Source organism: Furipterus horrens, unplaced genomic scaffold (assembly GCF_987537825.1).
Source record: "Furipterus horrens unplaced genomic scaffold, mFurHor1.1.pri manual_scaffold_5, whole genome shotgun sequence".
NCBI classification, from domain to species: domain Eukaryota; kingdom Metazoa; phylum Chordata; class Mammalia; order Chiroptera; family Furipteridae; genus Furipterus; species Furipterus horrens.
Window position 1 is genome coordinate 117,341,080 of NW_028327175.1, and position 17,995 is coordinate 117,359,074.

The 17,995-nt window shown below is 48.7% G+C and overlaps 1 protein-coding gene across 2 annotated transcripts; it reads right to left on the reverse strand.

Moving 5' to 3' along the window:
* Nucleotides 1-3,658: 3,658 nt before the first annotated feature.
* TBC1D24 (TBC1 domain family member 24) lies at nucleotides 3,659-14,368 on the reverse strand. 2 transcript variants are annotated; one of them, XM_090277197.1, is made up of 9 exons: nucleotides 14,258-14,368; nucleotides 11,571-11,680; nucleotides 9,639-10,719; nucleotides 9,017-9,034; nucleotides 8,345-8,503; nucleotides 7,070-7,133; nucleotides 5,973-6,068; nucleotides 5,400-5,631; nucleotides 3,659-5,002 (listed from the first exon to the last, which is right to left on the reverse strand). In XM_090277197.1, exons 3-9 carry the CDS (start codon nucleotides 10,601-10,603, stop codon nucleotides 4,848-4,850), a joined length of 1,689 nt encoding a protein of 562 aa, XP_090133323.1. In that variant the 5' UTR covers nucleotides 10,604-10,719; nucleotides 11,571-11,680; nucleotides 14,258-14,368; the 3' UTR covers nucleotides 3,659-4,847. The 2 variants fall into 2 exon arrangements, with proteins under 2 accessions (XP_090133323.1, XP_090133324.1); XM_090277198.1 differs by lacking the exon at nucleotides 9,017-9,034 and having other exon boundaries at nucleotides 14,258-14,367.
* Nucleotides 14,369-17,995: the final 3,627 nt, after the last annotated feature.

Genomic DNA, 17,995 nt, shown 5'->3' on the forward strand with positions numbered 1-17,995 from the left:
TGTAATGTTTTTTTGTAACAAATATTTCAGTGATGTTGTTGCATTTGTTCTCATTAATTTTATGATTCAAATTAAAACTGACCAAACATATTACTAAATCACTTATTTTCACTTTTCCAAAGTTGGACCGCGTTGAAAAGCCACACATTCTCTTGCTACACATTAATTCTTACATGGTCCTTGCAATTTTTAGATTCATTTACATGTTTCAAAGTATCAGTCCAGTTATCCATTTTTCAGCCAATAACCATCCTACACTGAAATGAAAGGTAGTAATTATTCACATATTTTTCTCTTCAATCTTTAACTCGTAAGTTTTTGACAAAAATATCCTTTGCCAATCAATGTCCTTCAGTATGAAATAGGGCAGAGGTCTGCTCTTGTACCTTTGCATGAAGATAAAAACAGAATGGGACTGTTCCTGGCTGGGTAGCTCAGTTGGTTAGAGCGTCATCCCAACATGCCAAAGTTGCGGGTTCCATCTCTGATTAGCGCACATACCAGAACCAACCAATTAATGAATAAATAAGTGGAATAACAAATTGATGCCTTTCTCTCTCCTTTCCTCTCTTAAAAAATCAATAAAAACAAAACAAGTTGGGACTGCTTGCACTACATGAGCTTTACCCTGTTGTTGATGACCTTGCCAGACTGCAGTATCCCTCTAGCCAGGGCACTTCTGATAAAACAGCTTCTCACTAGTGAACAAAGTGAGCAGCCAGGTAGTGCACTTGTGGATTCGGCAATCTGAAGTGGGAGGTTTTGTTGGTTGGTATGTCTGTCATGTCATGGGTCAGTGTGTCCCCTGACTTTTCTTCTCCAGTTCCAAGTGCAGTGTTGACAAATTCTACATGGTTTGGGAGCATGTCTGCAAGTGTGTGGACACATTTCATCTTTAGTAACAAATCACATGATGCTGCACCTAACTTCTTGAGTACAATCTGACATTAACATAACAAAGATTGTAAATCTTTTTACACCAGGTTATTTTAATTTTTTAAAAAGATTTTATTTTATTTTTAGTGAGAGGGAAAGGGAAGGAGAAAGAGAGGAAGAGAAACATCAATGTGTGATTGACCCTTGTGTGCCCCTAAATGGGGACCTGGGCCCACAACCCAGGCTCGTGCCCTGACTAGGAATGGAACCAGTGACCCTTTGGTTCGCAGGCTGGTGCTCAATCCAGTGAGCCACACCAGCTAGGACCCAGATTTTTTTTTTTTTTTTTTTTAAGATTTATTTAATTTTAGAGAGAGGGGAAGGAATAGAGAGGGAGACAAACATTGATGTCAGAGAGAAACATCGGTTGGCTGCCTCTTGTACACATCATTACTGGAGAACAAATCCACAAACCATGCATGTGCCCTGACCAGGAATCAGGCCTGTGACCTTTCCCCTTGCAGAACAATGACCAACTGAGCCATACTGGTCAGGGCTACACCAGATTATTTTTTTAATTCTCCATACTTTTCCATCTAATTTAGTGTCGTCAGGGGAAGCACCACGAGGTATGCTTGGTACCCCTACTCCATTTGGGAACTTCTCAGTGCAAGCAAGACATTTAGGCAGAGATAAAAACAGTCAAGATATATGAATACATGTTTGAGACAGTTGCTGTACTATCTAATGAGTAGCAATTTTCAAAAAATAGTGTTAAGTCTTACACATTTGATAACATTCTGGGTTTAATAAAAATGTGGGAAAGTAGATATCTATAAAAATTAAATCTATTCCTGGAACAGAAAAAAGACTGCAGAAAAACGTAGGACAAGAAAGGTTGTAGTGTTTTTTTTAAGTATTTTATTTATTTATTTTTAGAGAGAGGTGAAGGGAGGAGAAAGAGGGAGAGAAATATCAATATGTGAGATGTGTGAGAGAAACATCAATTGGCTGGCGCTCAATCCACTGAGCCACACCAGCCAGGGCAAATAGCATTATACCAATGTTAATTTCTTTGTTTTGATTAACATATGATATTAACACTGGAGGAAGCTGGGGAAAGAATAAATGGAACTTTGTACCATCTTGCAACTCTTCTGTAAATCTAAAATTTTTTAAAAATAAAAAGTTAAAATTGAATTTATTGCCCTGGCTGGTGTGGCTCAGTTGGTTGGAGTGTCTCCCTGTAAACCAAAAGGTCATGGGTTTGAATCCCCATCAGGGTACATACCCAGGTTGTGGGTTTGATCCCTGGTCAGGGTGCATATAAGAAGGCAACCAATCGATGTTTCTCTCACCAGTGATGTTTGCCTTTGTGGCACAACACCCAACCAACTGAATCACACCGATCAGGGCTGAAAAACTAATTTTAATTCAATTAAAATTCTGAAAAATAAAATGGCTTATTGTTATATTAAAAATTATTTTTGAAAAACTGATTTTCTGAAGCCCTAAAGGCATATAGTCTATTTTAATGAATCACTGAATGAAGGGTTTAAACTATATCGAGTTTTTGTTTTTTAAATAAACTTTTAAACATTTCTAGAAAAACAAATAATAATTCATTATGCAAGTCCATAAAACTTTGGCTAATTCTTAACATCAAAAGCTAATAATAACCAAGAAGAAATAATAAAGAATATTAACAAAAATAAATTATGTGCTATTTGGGAACACTTAATATCATATAAGCACAATAGTAAGAAAAATTAAGATAATAATCACACATACCTTTTAATTTAGCAGAAAAATTAGGAAGAAATGCAGGGTGGGGTGGAAGAGGGTACAGGGGTGATAAATAGTAATGGAAAAAAAATGAAAAATAAACTTTTAAAAAGAATTCAAAGAAACCATTTTTCATGGACACAAAAAGATCTCATGATATAGAAATTATGACTAAGTAGCAATTGCCCTCCCTGGGCTGGATCTCTGTGAAGGCCCAACAGGGGTCCTTGGAGCAGCCACAGAGAACCCTCAGCACTTAACCAGAAAAATAATTCCTCAGTTCAGGAAGTTCGCAGAGAGAGCCATGCAAATAGTACTCAAATATGCCTTTAACTGCTTCTGAAAGGCTATGTTTTTAAAAGATCTTCAACATTCCAGTGATAAAATACTGGCAAGACTCCTGGATCCCATTTGGTGACAAGCCTGGGATGGAGGAGACCCTGGAGGCCCCTCTGATTGAAGAGACCAAACTTGGACTATGTAATGAGACCATGTTTAATGAACACCAAAATACAGGCGAGAGCTGCGGGGGCTCAGAGGATGGGGAGTGGCAAGGGCTGTAGTGATCTTGGGTGGTGGGTAAGCAGTGACACTGCCTCCCACTACCTTTTCCTTCACAGTCTTTCAACAGTCTGAGGGACAGGAGAGCAGGATGACTGGCCCATTTTACAGTTGGGGAAACTGAGTTCCAAACAGGTTCACTGGCTTGCCCAAAGCCACACAAGGTTCCTGGTCCTTTCTTCAGCCCCACTGTGGTTTGACTCAGAGGTGGATGGAGGGAGGACGAATACCCCACAGGAAGAGCAAGTACAGTGCGCAGCTGAGCAGGAGTGTGGTAAGCAGGGAGGCTGAGGGGGCTGGATGAAGGGCAGTAACCCCTGGCCCAGGCTGCTGCAGCATAGCCACTTGAGTGTCTGCTTCTCCCCTTTTCCCTCCTGGGTGCCCAGGCCCTCAGGACCAGCTGAGGGAGGTCATGGGGCAGGAGGGCTGCTCCCTGGCAGAGCCAGGCAGGACATGGCAGAAGCGGAGAGGTGGCAGCACAAGAAAATCATGCTATGTAGCTGACCACAGTGCTGCAAGAGGGATGCAGAGGGGCTTGTACTGAAGGTGCCATGTGGGCAGGGAGCTGGGGAGGGTACAGACCCAGTACACAAACTTGTGGGGCCTGATGAAGCAGAGGTGGGTAGTGCTGGATGAGACAAGCACAATAGGCTGAAGAGCCTGGGAGGGATCCTGGGAAACAGGGCACTGCAGGGACAGGGAGGAGAAATAGGGCCACCACAGAGACTGTAGGAGAGGTAAGGAGGCTCTGGCTGGAGAGGAGGAGGGTTGGAGAAGGCTTCATGGGTCCAGGCTTCTCCTGGCAGGCCCCTGGAAATGGAGCTGGTTGGTTTGAGGTCAGAGGGCCTTCCCCTGGCCATCCTGGGAGGCCTCTGCAGGTGTGAATACACAATGAGGACAGCAGAAGCTTCAGGCTCTGCAGAAACACAAGGACACACTATGTCCTTTCTAGCCCTTTATCCCACTGGCTCTTGGCCCTCCCTTGGGAGGAGCCCAGAGCTCAGCACAGATCCTGCCTTCCCCAACCTCTTTCACCTTGTGGTTAACTGTCCAAGGGACAGCCCCTGGAGGTCAGCAAGGGAAGAAGGAAAATGGGTTAGAGGCCCCAGGCAGACGCTCCTGCCAAGAAATAGTCCCCAGGGCACCTGTCTCTTCTCAGGACCAACACACCTCTGGGGAGCCACAGCAGTAGGCCAGGCAAGAGGCTGCAGGGCCCTGTGCAGAAGCCAGCAGGGGGTGCCATACACCCACAATTGGCAACAGGTTCCTTCTGCCTTTCCAGTTCAGTCTCCACCTGAAGGGATTAAGGCTCAGAGGCTGTAAGCCGTAGTCCCTCTCAAGCCTTGGGCACAGCATGCCCTACAGAGGACAGCCAGGGCCTGAGTCCAAAGTGGAGGCAGTGGCAAGTCTAAGCAGGTCCTAGCAGGGTCTGGAGGAATAGGCCTGTCCAGCTGAGGCCCTGGCACCCCTGCCCAGCCCAGCATCAGAGCCCCAGCTGTACCCCAATGCTGCCCATGCGTGTGGTGAGATCTTCATTTACTGCCTCCTCCCTGAGGAAGGGGCCCAGCCACCACCCCACCACCCCAGCCTACAGTGGCAGCTCAACCACCATCAGCACAGGCCTGTCAGTGGGTGTCAGGGTCCTGGAAGCCCCAGGCCTCCACAGCAGCGATGAGGAAGTTCTCAGAGCAGAGGGGCTGGTTGTTGAAAGTGTCGCAGTGGCCCGTGCGGCCCCGGTTCAGGTCCCCGTCGATGTAGAGAGCCTGGCCGCCCCCTCCACCTGGAGGATGCTCAGTCAGTGGCTGCTCCTGTTTAGCACTGCTCAGGAGGTGCTCCCCTCCTGCCCCCAAGCATCTCCACTTGTCCTTGCCCCAGCCCTGCCAGAGGCCTAACACCACAGAGCTGACTTTTGACCCTCCAAAGCCCATCAGCCCTCAGCCAGGGTCTAAACTCTAGACTAGAACCCCCTTCCGAGCCAGTTTACCCAGAACACCTAACCCCACTCCCGCTCCTCATGCCTGCTCTCTTCCTCTGCCATCACTGGGCCTCTTGTCTGTCCTTCAGGTGAGGCACCTGCCATCTGGGTCAGCAGTGGCTGACCCAGGGGCTTTTGCCACCCATGACCCTGTACCGTTTTCCCAGGCTGAGACCAGCCTGAAGTGGAGAGAGATGCCCACCTATGATGAGGCAGTCATTGCCCCCAGCCATGAACAGGGACTCAGTCTTGGAGGGCAAGTTGAAGTGCCGAGTGGCCAGGAACGGTGAGAGGCGGTCAGCAGGGTCTGAGGATGAGGACAAGGATGACTGGGAGAGCAGGGACGGAGTGGCAGTGGCCTCCAAGGACATTGGCTTAGTCAGCTCTGGGTGTTTGATGACCACCCACTCATAGCGCTGGACCTCTGGCTGCAACTGAGGGTAAAAGGGCAGTATGAGGAGCTGGCACACTATGCCCTGCAGGGCCTTTTTGGCTACTTTCCTCCCACGAAACTTCATTAAAGCCCTTTGTGTAAAAGCCCTTTGTGCCAGGGCTGGGGAGACAGTTTCATACAGGGTAGGTAAGGGCCTGCCTCCTCTCACGGAGCTCATGGTCCTATGTTCACAAGCCAGAGGAAAATGGGGAGGTTATCCTGTAGGGTAGCTGTTATAACAGAAGTAAACAAGGTCATATGAGTGGGGGTGATGGAGGTGATGGGGCTGATGGGGGTACCAGGCCTGCTGACATTAGAGCACCTGCAGGGAGACCCACTTACCCTAAACACAAAGCATTCTCCGGTCCCAAAGAAGCCCAGTTTGCCTCCAAACTTATTTCTCTCACTCCAGTCTGTTGACAGGTATGCTCCACACACCTGAGAGAAAGACCCAAGGTGAGGCTAAAGCACACTGGCCTCCAGGAGCATCTGCTTGCTCAGTCCCTGCTGAGGGGTCATGGTACCATCACAGCTTGGGGCAGGGTGGTATCGTCACAGCATCCTCCACCCCCGAAGGTAAAGAGAGGTGTGGGAGTCAGAGTTCAGAATGCATGGGATTGGCAGTGAGAGTGGCTGCCATCAGCTTGTCTGGGGTATTTCTGTTTTGGCCCTCAAGCATGAAATAAGCCCCACGTTCACACTCTGATTTTGAGCATCAGCCCCTAGGAGGCCCCTCAGGTGGAAGCTTCCAGGAGGTATTCCTGCTCAACAACATTCTCTAACCCACTGTCAGCCAGGAAAACACTTGATTTCACCATCAGAGTCAAGTCCCTCTAGTGGCTGCAGGGTTTTCCCAGTGTCTGACAGAGTCACCTGCTATATATAATACAGATGCCCATACTCTCCTCCTGTAGAGTATGGAATGGGGTGAAGAACTAAAACCCTCATGGGTTCAGGTTTGGGAGCCACTGAACAAGAAGCCTCTACTGCAGGCAGACACCCCCAGGATGAGGGCACATGAGCTCTGACCTCCCTAGTCTCAGAGAGCTTTCCAGGAAACAGGTACTGTGGAGGAAAGGACCCAGGGAACTACCTGCTAGGGGGTGGAGACAGATGACAGCAGCCAACTCACCTGGCACTGGCCCACTGTGCTGGGGGGAGGCAGGGCCTTGCTTACTAGGCATTTCTGCAATGCTCCCCCTAAGTAGCATGGCTATTTCAGCAGGGCCTGGACCCTCAGGGGAAATCAGGAGCCCTGGGTACTTGGGGGTCAGACAGGGAAGCTGGATTCATGTCTTTATGGAGGGTGGCTCTGCTCTGTGCCCCTAAGCACAGGAAGTCTGGGAGGAGGCTACAGAGGTACCCACCCTTCCTGGGGCAAAGCAGACTCCCCAGTATTCAGAGGCCAGGACCCAAGGCTCCCTCTGGTCCCTGCTCACCTCCTTTTGTGTGGTCTTAATGAGAAGGAGGGTGGGCTCATGTCCTTCACACTGGAAATAGAACCTGGGAAGAGACCACACATTCCAGTACTGATTGGAAACAGTTATCCTGTCCCCTTCCCTGTACCATCTCTAGTCAGCCTCTGCTGACCAGTGCCCCCAATGTCTGAGAAATCTGGACTGATAGGGATAAATGGGCCTGGGAACTATACTTTCTTATCTCCTGGGGACCAGGCACAGTGGCCAAGGACCTGGAATCACTCTGGCCTAGGTACTCTTCTAAGCCAAGGTAGGGCTCCCTGCAGGTGGCCTGCAGGCTGAGCAGTCAGTTGCCCCAGGATTGTCTGCCCTGATGTGAAGCGGGGGTCAGTGGGGGAGGGATGGCAGGGGAGAAGCAGCATGGCAAATAGCCCCCAGCAGACAAAGCTGCGTGCCAGGTGCTTCAGGGGAGCAAGAACAAGAGAAACGTATCCCTTCTCTAGGAAAGTTCAGCGTCTGAGCACGTGGGAGCCAGTTGGCACTGGGAAGCGTGTAAGGAGGCCTAAGGTTGCCGTTGTGGTGGTTCCAGGTACCCAGGGCTTGGATGGCAGCCCTGGTGGCTCTCCTCAACTGTCCCTCAGTGGGCCTCCCAGGCCACACAGAGGTTGAGGCTAGGTGAATGCAGTTCCAGCTGTCCCATCATACTTGTGGGGCTACAGACAGTGCCCACCACATAAGATGGGCCAACTCTGCTTGTGTTGCCTCTGCCAGGTCACCTGTGATCCAAACCAGAGCTTCTGAGGCCACCTACAGTCTGAGGCTCAAGGTGGGGGCTGAACCTGACAGAGAGCCAGCGAGGCAGTGTGCCCTGGAAAAGCCGGCACAGCCTCAACCCCACAGGGCCAGCCTGTTCTTGGCTTGTGGACTGACAAGAATGGGGGTGGGGAGTTCTGAACCACAGCCTGTTTCCTTGAGTAGTCCTCTCTTATAGTTCTGTAGGATAAGCCTCACATGTCATCGCAACGCCTACATGTGGACCTGGAGCTGTAGCGTGCTCAGCAATGACCCTTGAATTTAAATGGCCTGGGAGTGAGAGAAGCCCAGAAAAGTGCCTCCCAATTCTAGCCCCCCAGGGAGAGGCAGGGCATCACCCAGTGTGATCTCCTGGAAGCCCTGGCAGGACCAAAAGCTAGGAAACATGACCGCTCCCTCTGCCCTTCCTGGACTAACTGGCCTCAGAGTCCCTGCCTTGGGGCCTCAGAGGGCAGGTCCAGCCTCCAGCCTCTTGGGTATTACCTGGTCAGACTGTACCCATGCTGCAGTGAGGAGAAGAGCAGGAGGGGCTGACAGAGGGCGAATCGCTCAGGAATCCACGACCAGATGTCTCTCATCTCCTTCACACTGACAATCTCTGAGTGGAAGTTTTCTGCATGGACAGCCAGGTGCACAAACTGCCTGGGGAGAGTCAGGAGAGGTTCAGAGTACAGCTTCGACCCCAGTCCTAACCATACCCCGCACCCAAAGGGCGTGCGTTGACTCTTTTGGAAGCTGAGCCTGGAGTGAACTTCTCACCTATTTAACCAGATTAAAGCCTGATCCTAGGTACTCTTAGGAAGGAATCTGGTGGAGCTGTTCCCTGGAGCCCCACTCCCATTTCATTACTAAGAGGGGAAATCACCCAGCCCAGGTGGGGACAAAAGCACCTTTTCTCTTCGAAATGGGGACAGAAAGTGAGTCAGCTCTGACAAGATAATGCTTCAGGGCAAGCCAAGCACCAGCATAGAGCACAGCTGAGGCAACGGAGCAGATAGGACAAACAGATGGCATCTGCACAGCAGCCAGGCTCTGAGGCAGCACTGCTACTGCTAAAGCCAGCCCTGAGAGCCAGCACAAGCAGCCAGGCCCCCAGGACAGTCAGGTCAGAAGACAAAGAGAATCTAGGCATGGAGATGTGGTTTCCAGACCTACCTTTTAGAAAGTGAAACACTGAAAAACAGGAGGAAGCAACGGACATGGAGAAGAAGAAAAATAAAAACAGACAAGGAGAGAGGTTAGTGGTTAAGTACTGATGTCCAGGATGTGCCTGTGTTTGGCCTGGAAGGAAGGCCTCCACACCTACAGTCACATCACCTGCTACCAAGACAGTACCAGGACACCGTGGGCCCTTCCCATCTCTGCTCCCCAGGAAACTGTGCTCATGGCAGGGGGAACAGGCCCAGCAGAAAAGAAGCCCAGAGCTGGAGGGATGGAAAAAGGGCTGCTGTGAAATGACCAGAGGCCCTAGCCCAGCCCACTGTCTGATCTTCTGACCCCATAGTTAACTCCCAGCTTTCATCTCTGTAATGTGCCTCAGGCCTGAGGGTAGCAGCCTGCACCTTCCATTCCCACAGCTGCCTCAGCAGCCTGTGGCTGTAACCAGGAAGGCCCTTTCTCCTTTTCTGTGGTTTTCTATCCATACACAGATGGTTGCCTGGCAGCAGGCAGAACAAGAGGCTGGCAGGACAAGCTCATGCCCCAAGACCCCAGGATGTATTCCACCAAAGCCCTACCATAAGTGGGCCCCTGGCAGCCTGCCCAGAGGCCAGCCTACCTCTTCTGCTTGACAGTGATGCCCTTTTGCTTCAGAGCTTTCTCATTGGCCATCTGCAGGAGCTGAATCTCCTTCCGAGAGAAGAGGCGGATGGCAAATGCTTTCTCCAACAGCTTTTCGGGAGAGACAGTCTTGGCAATGTCCTTGACAAAGGTACGAATGTCTTGCTTCACATTGTCTGACTCGAGTGGCTGTCCAGCTCTCACCTTGTGGAAGAATTTCAGGATTGCCAGTGCAACACGGTACAACACCTTGTAACCTTCCACCAGGAAGACATCAAAGACGCGAGCAAAGTAGTCGAGGGGCAGTTCCCCAAATAGCCAGCGCTGCCAGTCTGCGTAGACCTGCAGGACATCCTCTGACACGGCCACCATCAGCTTGTGAGCTGCCTGGCAGTACTTGTTCACCAGGTCCCCAAATGTCATGCAGGAAGACTCAAAGGCCAGAAAGCTCTGGTCGATCAGCTTCTTGCTGGGGTCATTGCAGGCCAAGATGCGGCAGGCCTTCTCAAAGCACTCGGCCTCATCGATGCTGTAGTGCAGCAACAGGGCTACGACTGCAGGCAGGGCAGGGCAGAAAGAGATGTCAGGGAACTGGTTGGCGATGCACAGCAGAATCTTCCGAACAGCACTCTCGCCCCGTGTGTTCAGGCAGTAGCTGGGCACCTGCGTGTTGTCCACAAACTCAGGCAAGGGCAGGCTGCTGCTGCTGTGCTTACCCACGATCTTGCCTACAATGTCGCTGTATACGCTGGCATCGGGTGTGACTGTGCGGCAGGGAATGTCCCGGATCAGGCGCTGGTATACCTTCCCTCGCAGAGCATGGCTGTGGGCCCAGTAACCTTGGCGCGCCAGTTGCTTCAGCTCTTGCAACTCTGTGCAGCTCAGTTCCTTGGGTCCCAGGTCCTGGATGGCAGTGTTCATCTTGTCTCTGTCCACAAAGCAGTTGTACCCCTGGGAGTCCATAGTGCAGGGCGTGCCTGGGAGGAGGGCCCTGGGCTGCCAGGAGAGGGCAAAGAGCAGCTAAACCCTCCAGCCCCCTCTCAGAGGCTTTTCTGCTAACCTGTTTGCCATGCCATACCCTGTAGGATTAAAAATCCATGCTTAATATGCATGTATAAAGGTTCACATTTTAAAGAACATGTTTTTGTTTGACTCTGCAGCATTACAAGGGCTTCCATTTAAGGTGAGTCGATATTCTGAGAATTCGTTATGAACTCTGGAGTATAACTTTTCATGGGGCTTATAAAATTACTATAATAGGCCACACAGATTATAAAATATCGAGAGTCTAGAAACAAGTTCCTAGGAGGACTCTGAGAGAGAGCCTGACCCTGCTGAAAACAACTCTCAGCTGGGGGCAGTGGGGAGACCCATCAGGCTCTCACACACCACCACCCTGCAGCCTGTGGGCCTTCTGAAAAGAAGCCATTGATTAGAGAACCTATTTAAGTCAAGAGATGCTTCATTTCAGTTCTTGAAGGCTTCAGGCCTTTAACCAGCTGTGTATCATGAGGAAGATACACATTTACTCTGCCCCACTGTGCCTGGGTTAGAATTCAGAGGCTAGCTCTTAATTTCCTAAAAATGCCAGCTAGGTTTCAGACAGGTATGGCAGAGGAGAAATACTGGTGGTGAGTAGACATGAGGCTGAGAAATAAATGAAGCTGTCGCAGCTTCAAAAATTAGACATTTTTACATCCAAATGAACCAGAAGTATTGGAGGATCTGGTGTTGTTTCTCCATTTGAGGCTACTATTTAAATTTACCCATTTAAAAAATGGGTAAAATGTGCTAAATGAGACTCGCTGGCTGATAGGTAGACATCAAGACAGAAGTCTACTGTTGAGGATACCATAATATAACATCTGTTTTTGCTCAAGGCTACTGTCCTCAGGCTTTACAATAGTCTCCCCATGTACCTCCGACTAACCTTTCTGTCTGCAATGGTACAAGTGTCTGGAGATGTCACAAGGGTTTGCTTCAGTAAGTTTTGGTAAATGACCAGATCATTCCAAGTTCTCTTGAATCTAGAACATTCATCTGAAAATATAAAAAGCAAATAATAACTTAAGAACACTAAGTGGAAAGTAAGTAGAACCTGTATTATGAGAAGATGTCTTAAGAAAGCACTTTGATATGGTTTTTAATAGTAAAATATACATAACAAATTTACCATTTTAACCATTTTCAAGTGCACAAATCAGTGGCATTAAGTTCATTCACACTGTCTGTGCAACATCACCACCACCCATCTCCAGAATTTTTTCATCTTCCCAAATTGAAACTCTGTGTCCATTAAACGCTATCTCCTCATTCCCCCTACTCCTGCAACCACCATTCCACTTTTTTTGCCTCTAAGAATGTGACTAATCTAAGTGCCTCATATTAGTGGAATCATACAATATTTGTCTTCTTGTGTCTGGCTATTTCATTGATCACAATGTCCTCAAGGTTCATCTATGCTTATAGCATGCATCAATTTTTTTTAACACTTTATTTTTTAGAGCAGTTGTATGTTCACAGCAAAATTGAGAGGAAGGTACAAAGATTTCCCATGTACCCCCCACCCCATACATACATAGCCTCCTCCATTATCAACATCCCCCACCATGAGTAGTCGTCGTCGTCGTCGTCGGCAGCCGTCCGTCTCGAGAGACGATGGTGTAGCTTCTTAAGTGTCTATCTGCACCGCCGAGAATGGCTGTGCAGTCCGACACGGGAGTGACACGGCATCTGTCTCCTCCCGTGTTGAATTGACATCTTGCGATGACGCTGGAGTGTCCTCTCCAGTGGAGCTGAAGCTACAGAGCCTGGGCAGGGTGATATGGAGGGTCCGCTGTTGCCCATGCAGCAGACCCCCCCTCTCTTCGCAGCTGAAGGATCCAAGGGAAAGACGGAGTCGATACAGCTTGGCTTCAGGTGCGCCGCAGGAGTTGCCGGTGTTGACTACAACGTCAAACCGCCTTAGGGACTCCGGCTCCGGATTTTCTGTCGGGGTTTACTCCCTTAGCCTTTCCCCAGAAGAGGTATGCCGCAAGGCAGCGGAGGTTTTTTGGAGTCAGAGTTTTCCTTCTCTGATGTACCCTGACTGGAAGATCGAACCAGCGACACTTAGCTCGCAGGCCGACGCTCAATCCACTGAGCTAAACCAGCCAGGGCACCATGAGTAGTACATTTGCTATAATTGATGAACCTACTTTGACACATCATAATCACCTAAAATCTACAGATTAATGAAGGTTCACTCCTGGTGGTATACATTCTACATTTTGGACAAATGTAAAATATTATGTATTCTCATTACAGTATCATATGGAGTATTTTCACTGCCCTAAAAATCCTCTGAGCTCTACCTATTCACCCCTGCCATCCCCCTATTTATCAGAATTTCATTCCTTTTTATGGCTAAATAACATTCCATTATATGAATACAGCACAATTTGTGTATCCATTCACCTCTTGATGGACATGTGGGTTGTTTCTACATTTTGGCAAAGTAAACAATGCTGCTGTGAACATGGGTGTACAAGTATCTGTTCAAGTCCCTGCTTCCACTTCCTTTGAATATACAGTATATCCATTAATACTGCTTTTATAAGGGCTTCCCCACAGAAAACACTGATTAAAATACAGTTTCCTGACAACATCCATTTAATAAGTGCCAGTGGAAAAGCCTTGCCCACAGCAGAACCAGGCCTGTTGCCGGTGCTGGAACCTTCTTTATCAGAAAAAAAGAAACCCTGATTGGGGTTAATTTGCTTGCTCTGTTCTGGAAGGAAAAGCAGTGAGGATTCCCTTCTCCAGGTTATGAAGACCAGTCAACAGGCCCACTCACACTCTCACGGCTATGTCCAGGTTGCACTCCATACTCTTCCATGTGTAAATTACTTACTGCTTTTAAATCCTTCATTCTAGGCTCTGAGCCAGCTAACTTCTGGAGAGACCCCAGGCCCATCCTGTTCGTGTGAAAAGATCCAGCTCTTTCTCGTAGCAATAAACACGTTTATAAACAGAACAAGAGCAGGGCAGGACAGCCCCAACCCTCACTCAACTGGCTTCAGATTCAGGTTGAATATTAAACTGGAAACTCCAAAAGTGATTATTGGACCTTGCAAAGTTCATTCAGAGAAGACCCACAGTTTTGTTTGTTACAGTAAGTTGCCCAGAGACCCAATGGATTCAGAGGGACTCTGAGGCAAGACCACATGCAGGAGACCCTAAAGGAGCCCTCTGGAGTCCTGCAGGTCTCCTCCCCAAGCCTACATCCAAAAAGAGCATGGTGTTGCTGCAACTGGGCAAAAAGGATTACACCGGGTCCAGGGTGGTTTCCTTAGGTTTCTTTTTACATGAATGCATGATCACAAAACAGTCAAAGAGTACGCAGTTACAGAGTAAAACTATAAAGCCCTGTTTACATTATCCCTTCAATCCTATTTCCTCTTCTACCTAAGATAATCAACCATTGCTCACCTGTTAGTGCATATCCTACAAAATCTTTTCTTACATTTACACACACATTCACAGCTGAATTAGACTGTTAAGGCTGGCTACTGGGAAGGGGAAGTCAGGAGGCAAGAAACAGATCAAAAACATAAAATTATCCAGTTGGATACTCACACTCTAGAGGTAAATTTTACAGGTGAAGTCATGTTCTCTCCCTGTTATTCCACCTGCAGTGTGCAGCCATCATGCCACACCTGCTCCTCCACACAAAACAAGGCTCCACCTATACCCCGCAGTCCCCCAGCTCCTGACAAAGGTTGAGGGAGAGAAGGGAGGCAGGAGCAAATGTGGGAAATGATCCAGTTTCAAGTCAGACAGGCCTGGCTTCAAAGTCCATCTTCGCCACTTGTTGGCCTGAACCTCAAACAAGTCATGGCTCTTCCCCAAAAGGTGGGTGCCTGTCTGTAAAAGAGAGCTGACAAACACAACTCACCTTACCTCCATTAGTCCCCATGTGACACCTGAAGGCTGAACTCTTACTTGGGACTCATTGGCTAGGGTGTAAGGGACATCTCACTTTCTCTCACTTCCACTCACCCCTGCTCAGGCAGTCCAAGGCAGGCAGCCAGCAGGGCCCTGCCAGCAGGTTCACTTTCCCTTGTACTCAGAGTGACAGGGAGGGGGGGAATAGTTTCTCACCATAAACAATGAACTCACCTAAAGGCCACCAACCCCAAGTTCATTGCAGAGAAATGGGGGTGGTGGCAGGGCTGGTTCTCTGAGGTGACACCTCTCTATCAGCCCATACCTGTGGGAGGGGGCTGGCCCCAGCTGCCCACAGCTCCCTGAATTTGGAATGTAAGGAAGTACAGTTGACTTTTGAACACCATGGGTTTGAACTTCACAGGTCCACTTATATGAGTTTTTTTTTTTTTTTTTTTAATATTGTAAATGTATTTTCTCTTATGATTTTAATAGTATTTTCTTTTCTCTAGCTTACTTTATTGTAAGAATACAATATACAAATACATATAACATACAAAACAGTGTTAATTGACTATGCTATTGGTAAGGCTTTCAGTCAACAGTAAGCTGCTAGTAAAGTTTTTAGGGAGTCAAAAATTGTATGTGGATTTTCTTTTTTAAAAAATTTATTTTATAGAGAGCTTAAGTGGTAAGAAGGAAGCAGCCAGAAGAGCTGAGGAAAGGTCACTCTGGACAATGAGAAGAGCAAGTGTAAAGGCCCTGAGGCAGGAACAGGCCTGGCATGTTCTGGGAAGAGAAGGGCACCAGTGGGGCAGAGCACAATGAACAAGAACAAGAGCAGCAGAATGGGTACAGAATGGATTGTGCACAGGGAGGGAGTTTGGATTTTATTCTAAGCACAGAGGGAAGCAGTGAAGGGATGTGATCTAATGGATGTGTTTAAAAGCCAATTGTCAGGATTAACAGACTATTTATAGAAAGCACTCAGCCTAGCCTTACATGCCAGGGCAGCTCACACATTCTTAGAGTATCCCAGTTACTGCTCCTTGGGGTCCCCTGGCTCTGAGATGTCTGGGAAGTGACAGGGTTTTGGTGGGTCAATGCCTGATCAGTCCTGCAGAGGTGCCTAAGCACCTCTTCACCATGGGAGAGGTGCAGCCTCAGAAGCTGCCACTGAGGTTCTCCCACAGGCCCACATAGGTTCCCTGCTCTCTCAGGGATGGTCCTTCCAAGTGGCCACTCTGACAGACCTCCTTCCCCTTCCCTTTTGTGCTGCTGCTTTCCACCCAGAAAGCCCCTTCCAGTGACCTTCACATCCCTTTCCCTCACAATTACTGTGCCTGTTTTGAGAGTTCAAGCTACTTGATGGGAAGCAAATATTTCTTTAAAAGAAAAACAAAAATGTACATGGAAATGAGTGACCTCTATTTCCTCAAAACATTATCTTGCTGTCAGTGACACCTCTTTCCAGCTCCCCATCCTGTCATGATGACAAGTGCTCCCAACATACACTGTCCTGGGTCTGCCAAGGGCAAGTTCTCATCAGACTCTGATAATACCCGATGCATTAAGGCCCCCTTCAGTGACTGCAGGCCCACAGCCCCACAGAGAATTCCCCAAATCATGCCCACAGAAAAAGGGAGGTGGCCATCCAGGGTGGGAGCAGCCCAGGCCTCCCTGAGCCTTCCAGCTCTGCATGTAGCCCTTCAAGATTTCTGATCAGGACCAGGATAGGAGGGAAAGCAGATACAGAAGGAAGGATAAGCCTTCTTGTGGACAGTTAGGCAGGGGACATCAGGACCAAGCACCTGGTGTTCAAACAGGACCCCTTCTCACACCATCCTTGGGGACCACCAAACACAAATTTCACAGCTGCTGTCCGTCAGGTGATTTAGCTTCGCATTTCTATCTCTAATCCTGAGAACAACCCTATGGCATAGGGATTTGCTCCAACAGATGAGAAAACTGGGATACAGAGGGGTACCAGAGTGGGAGGTTCTCAAGTACAGAGAGAACTATCCCTGGTCTGTCAACTTCCAGAGCACTCATGGTAACCCCACAGTGCCTGAGACTCCTCTCCCACCCAGGACAGCCAGCCCACCCATGCTCCTTCCTCAGCAAGTTCAGGGCTGGCTTCTCAATGCCACCTGCTGTCCCCAAACACTGCTTCAGGTCTGATGAGCCCTAAGACCTCTTCATTTCTCGCCTCTTTAAGTGGGGAACACAATTTTCCCAAACAACTGGATTTGAAAACAAATTTGTTCTCATGTGACAAACACAGGCCCTCATATTAAGCCTGGGTGATTCCATCTTAACCACCCACCAACATTGGGTGCTGCACCTCCCATCCAGGCCACCTTTCCTGAGGGGCCTAGCACTCCATCATGACTCCCCTTGCTCCAAACTTTTATTGATTTGACAAACTTGTATTGAGTTGCCTTTTCTGTGCTGGGTCCTGGGCAGGGCACTGGGACAAGAGAGTAAAAGATGACTCCTGAGGACAGCAATGATCACAGCCCACATAGGAAGTGCCATGAGGCCAGGCAGGGCCCTGGCAGACCACGAAGGCAGGATGCTGACTCCACATGAGCACTGCAGATGGAGTAATGGTACCCCAACTGTACCATAAAGATAAGTGCATGAGGGAGGATACAGCAAGTTGGGGAGCCTCAGGCAGGTGGTATTGGGTGGCTGATGATGGGATAAGAGGCAGCTGATAGCCTTGCATGCCAGCTGCACTAGGAGATTGGACATCACCCCCAACATAAAGGAGCTGGAGGAGAGTCTAAGCAGAAGGTGACATGCATTTTATTTTATTTTATATATCTTATTTATTTATTTATTTATTTATTTATTTAGAGAGAAGGGAAGGGAGGGAGAAAAAGAGGGAAAGAAACATCCATGTGTGATTGCCTCCTGCACTCCCCCACCTGGGGACCTGGCTGCCAACCCAGGCATGTGCCCTGACTGGGAATCGAACAGGCAACCTTTTGGTTTACAGGCTGGCACTCAATCCACTAAGCCACACCAGAGAGGGTGACATGTATTTTAGAAAAATCCCCCTGGTGGCCCAGGAGAAAGGAGGGCAGAGTGCAGAAGAGAAGGCAAGAGGAGGCAAGAGGATAGCTGGGCTGAGCCTGGCCAGGGAAGATGGAGAAGATGCGGTAGACCTAAAAGACTGCCTAAGGGTTAAATTCTACCAGACCAGATGATCAATGGTGAAAGGCAGGGTCCAAGAAATAAACAGAATTATGGCCTCGTGGTGGAGTTCTGGTGGGCAGAGGCGACACTCCATTTTCAAGTTAAAAGTGCCTCTTATGACATAGATACGTCTCAGGCAAATGCCAGAGCAGCTCAAGCTGGAGGCAGAATCCTGGGCTGCTGTAGTAAGGTCCTGCCAAGACACCCAGTCCTCAGCCCAGAAGC

What these genes read in the sequence shown, in the direction of transcription:
- TBC1D24 (XM_090277197.1), bottom strand. Translation starts at nt 10,603, where the DNA reads ATGGACTCCCAGGGGTACAACTGCTTTGTGGACAGAGACAAGATGAAC. An exon ending in CATGGGTACAGTCTGACCAG is followed by an intron (nt 7,134 to 8,344) that starts GTAATACCCAAG and finishes GTCTCTTCCCAG; the next exon opens with GTTCTATTTCCAGTGTGAAG. An exon ending in CAATGACTGCCTCATCATAG is followed by an intron (nt 5,003 to 5,399) that starts GTGGGCATCTCT and finishes AGCATCCTCCAG; the next exon opens with GTGGAGGGGGCGGCCAGGCT.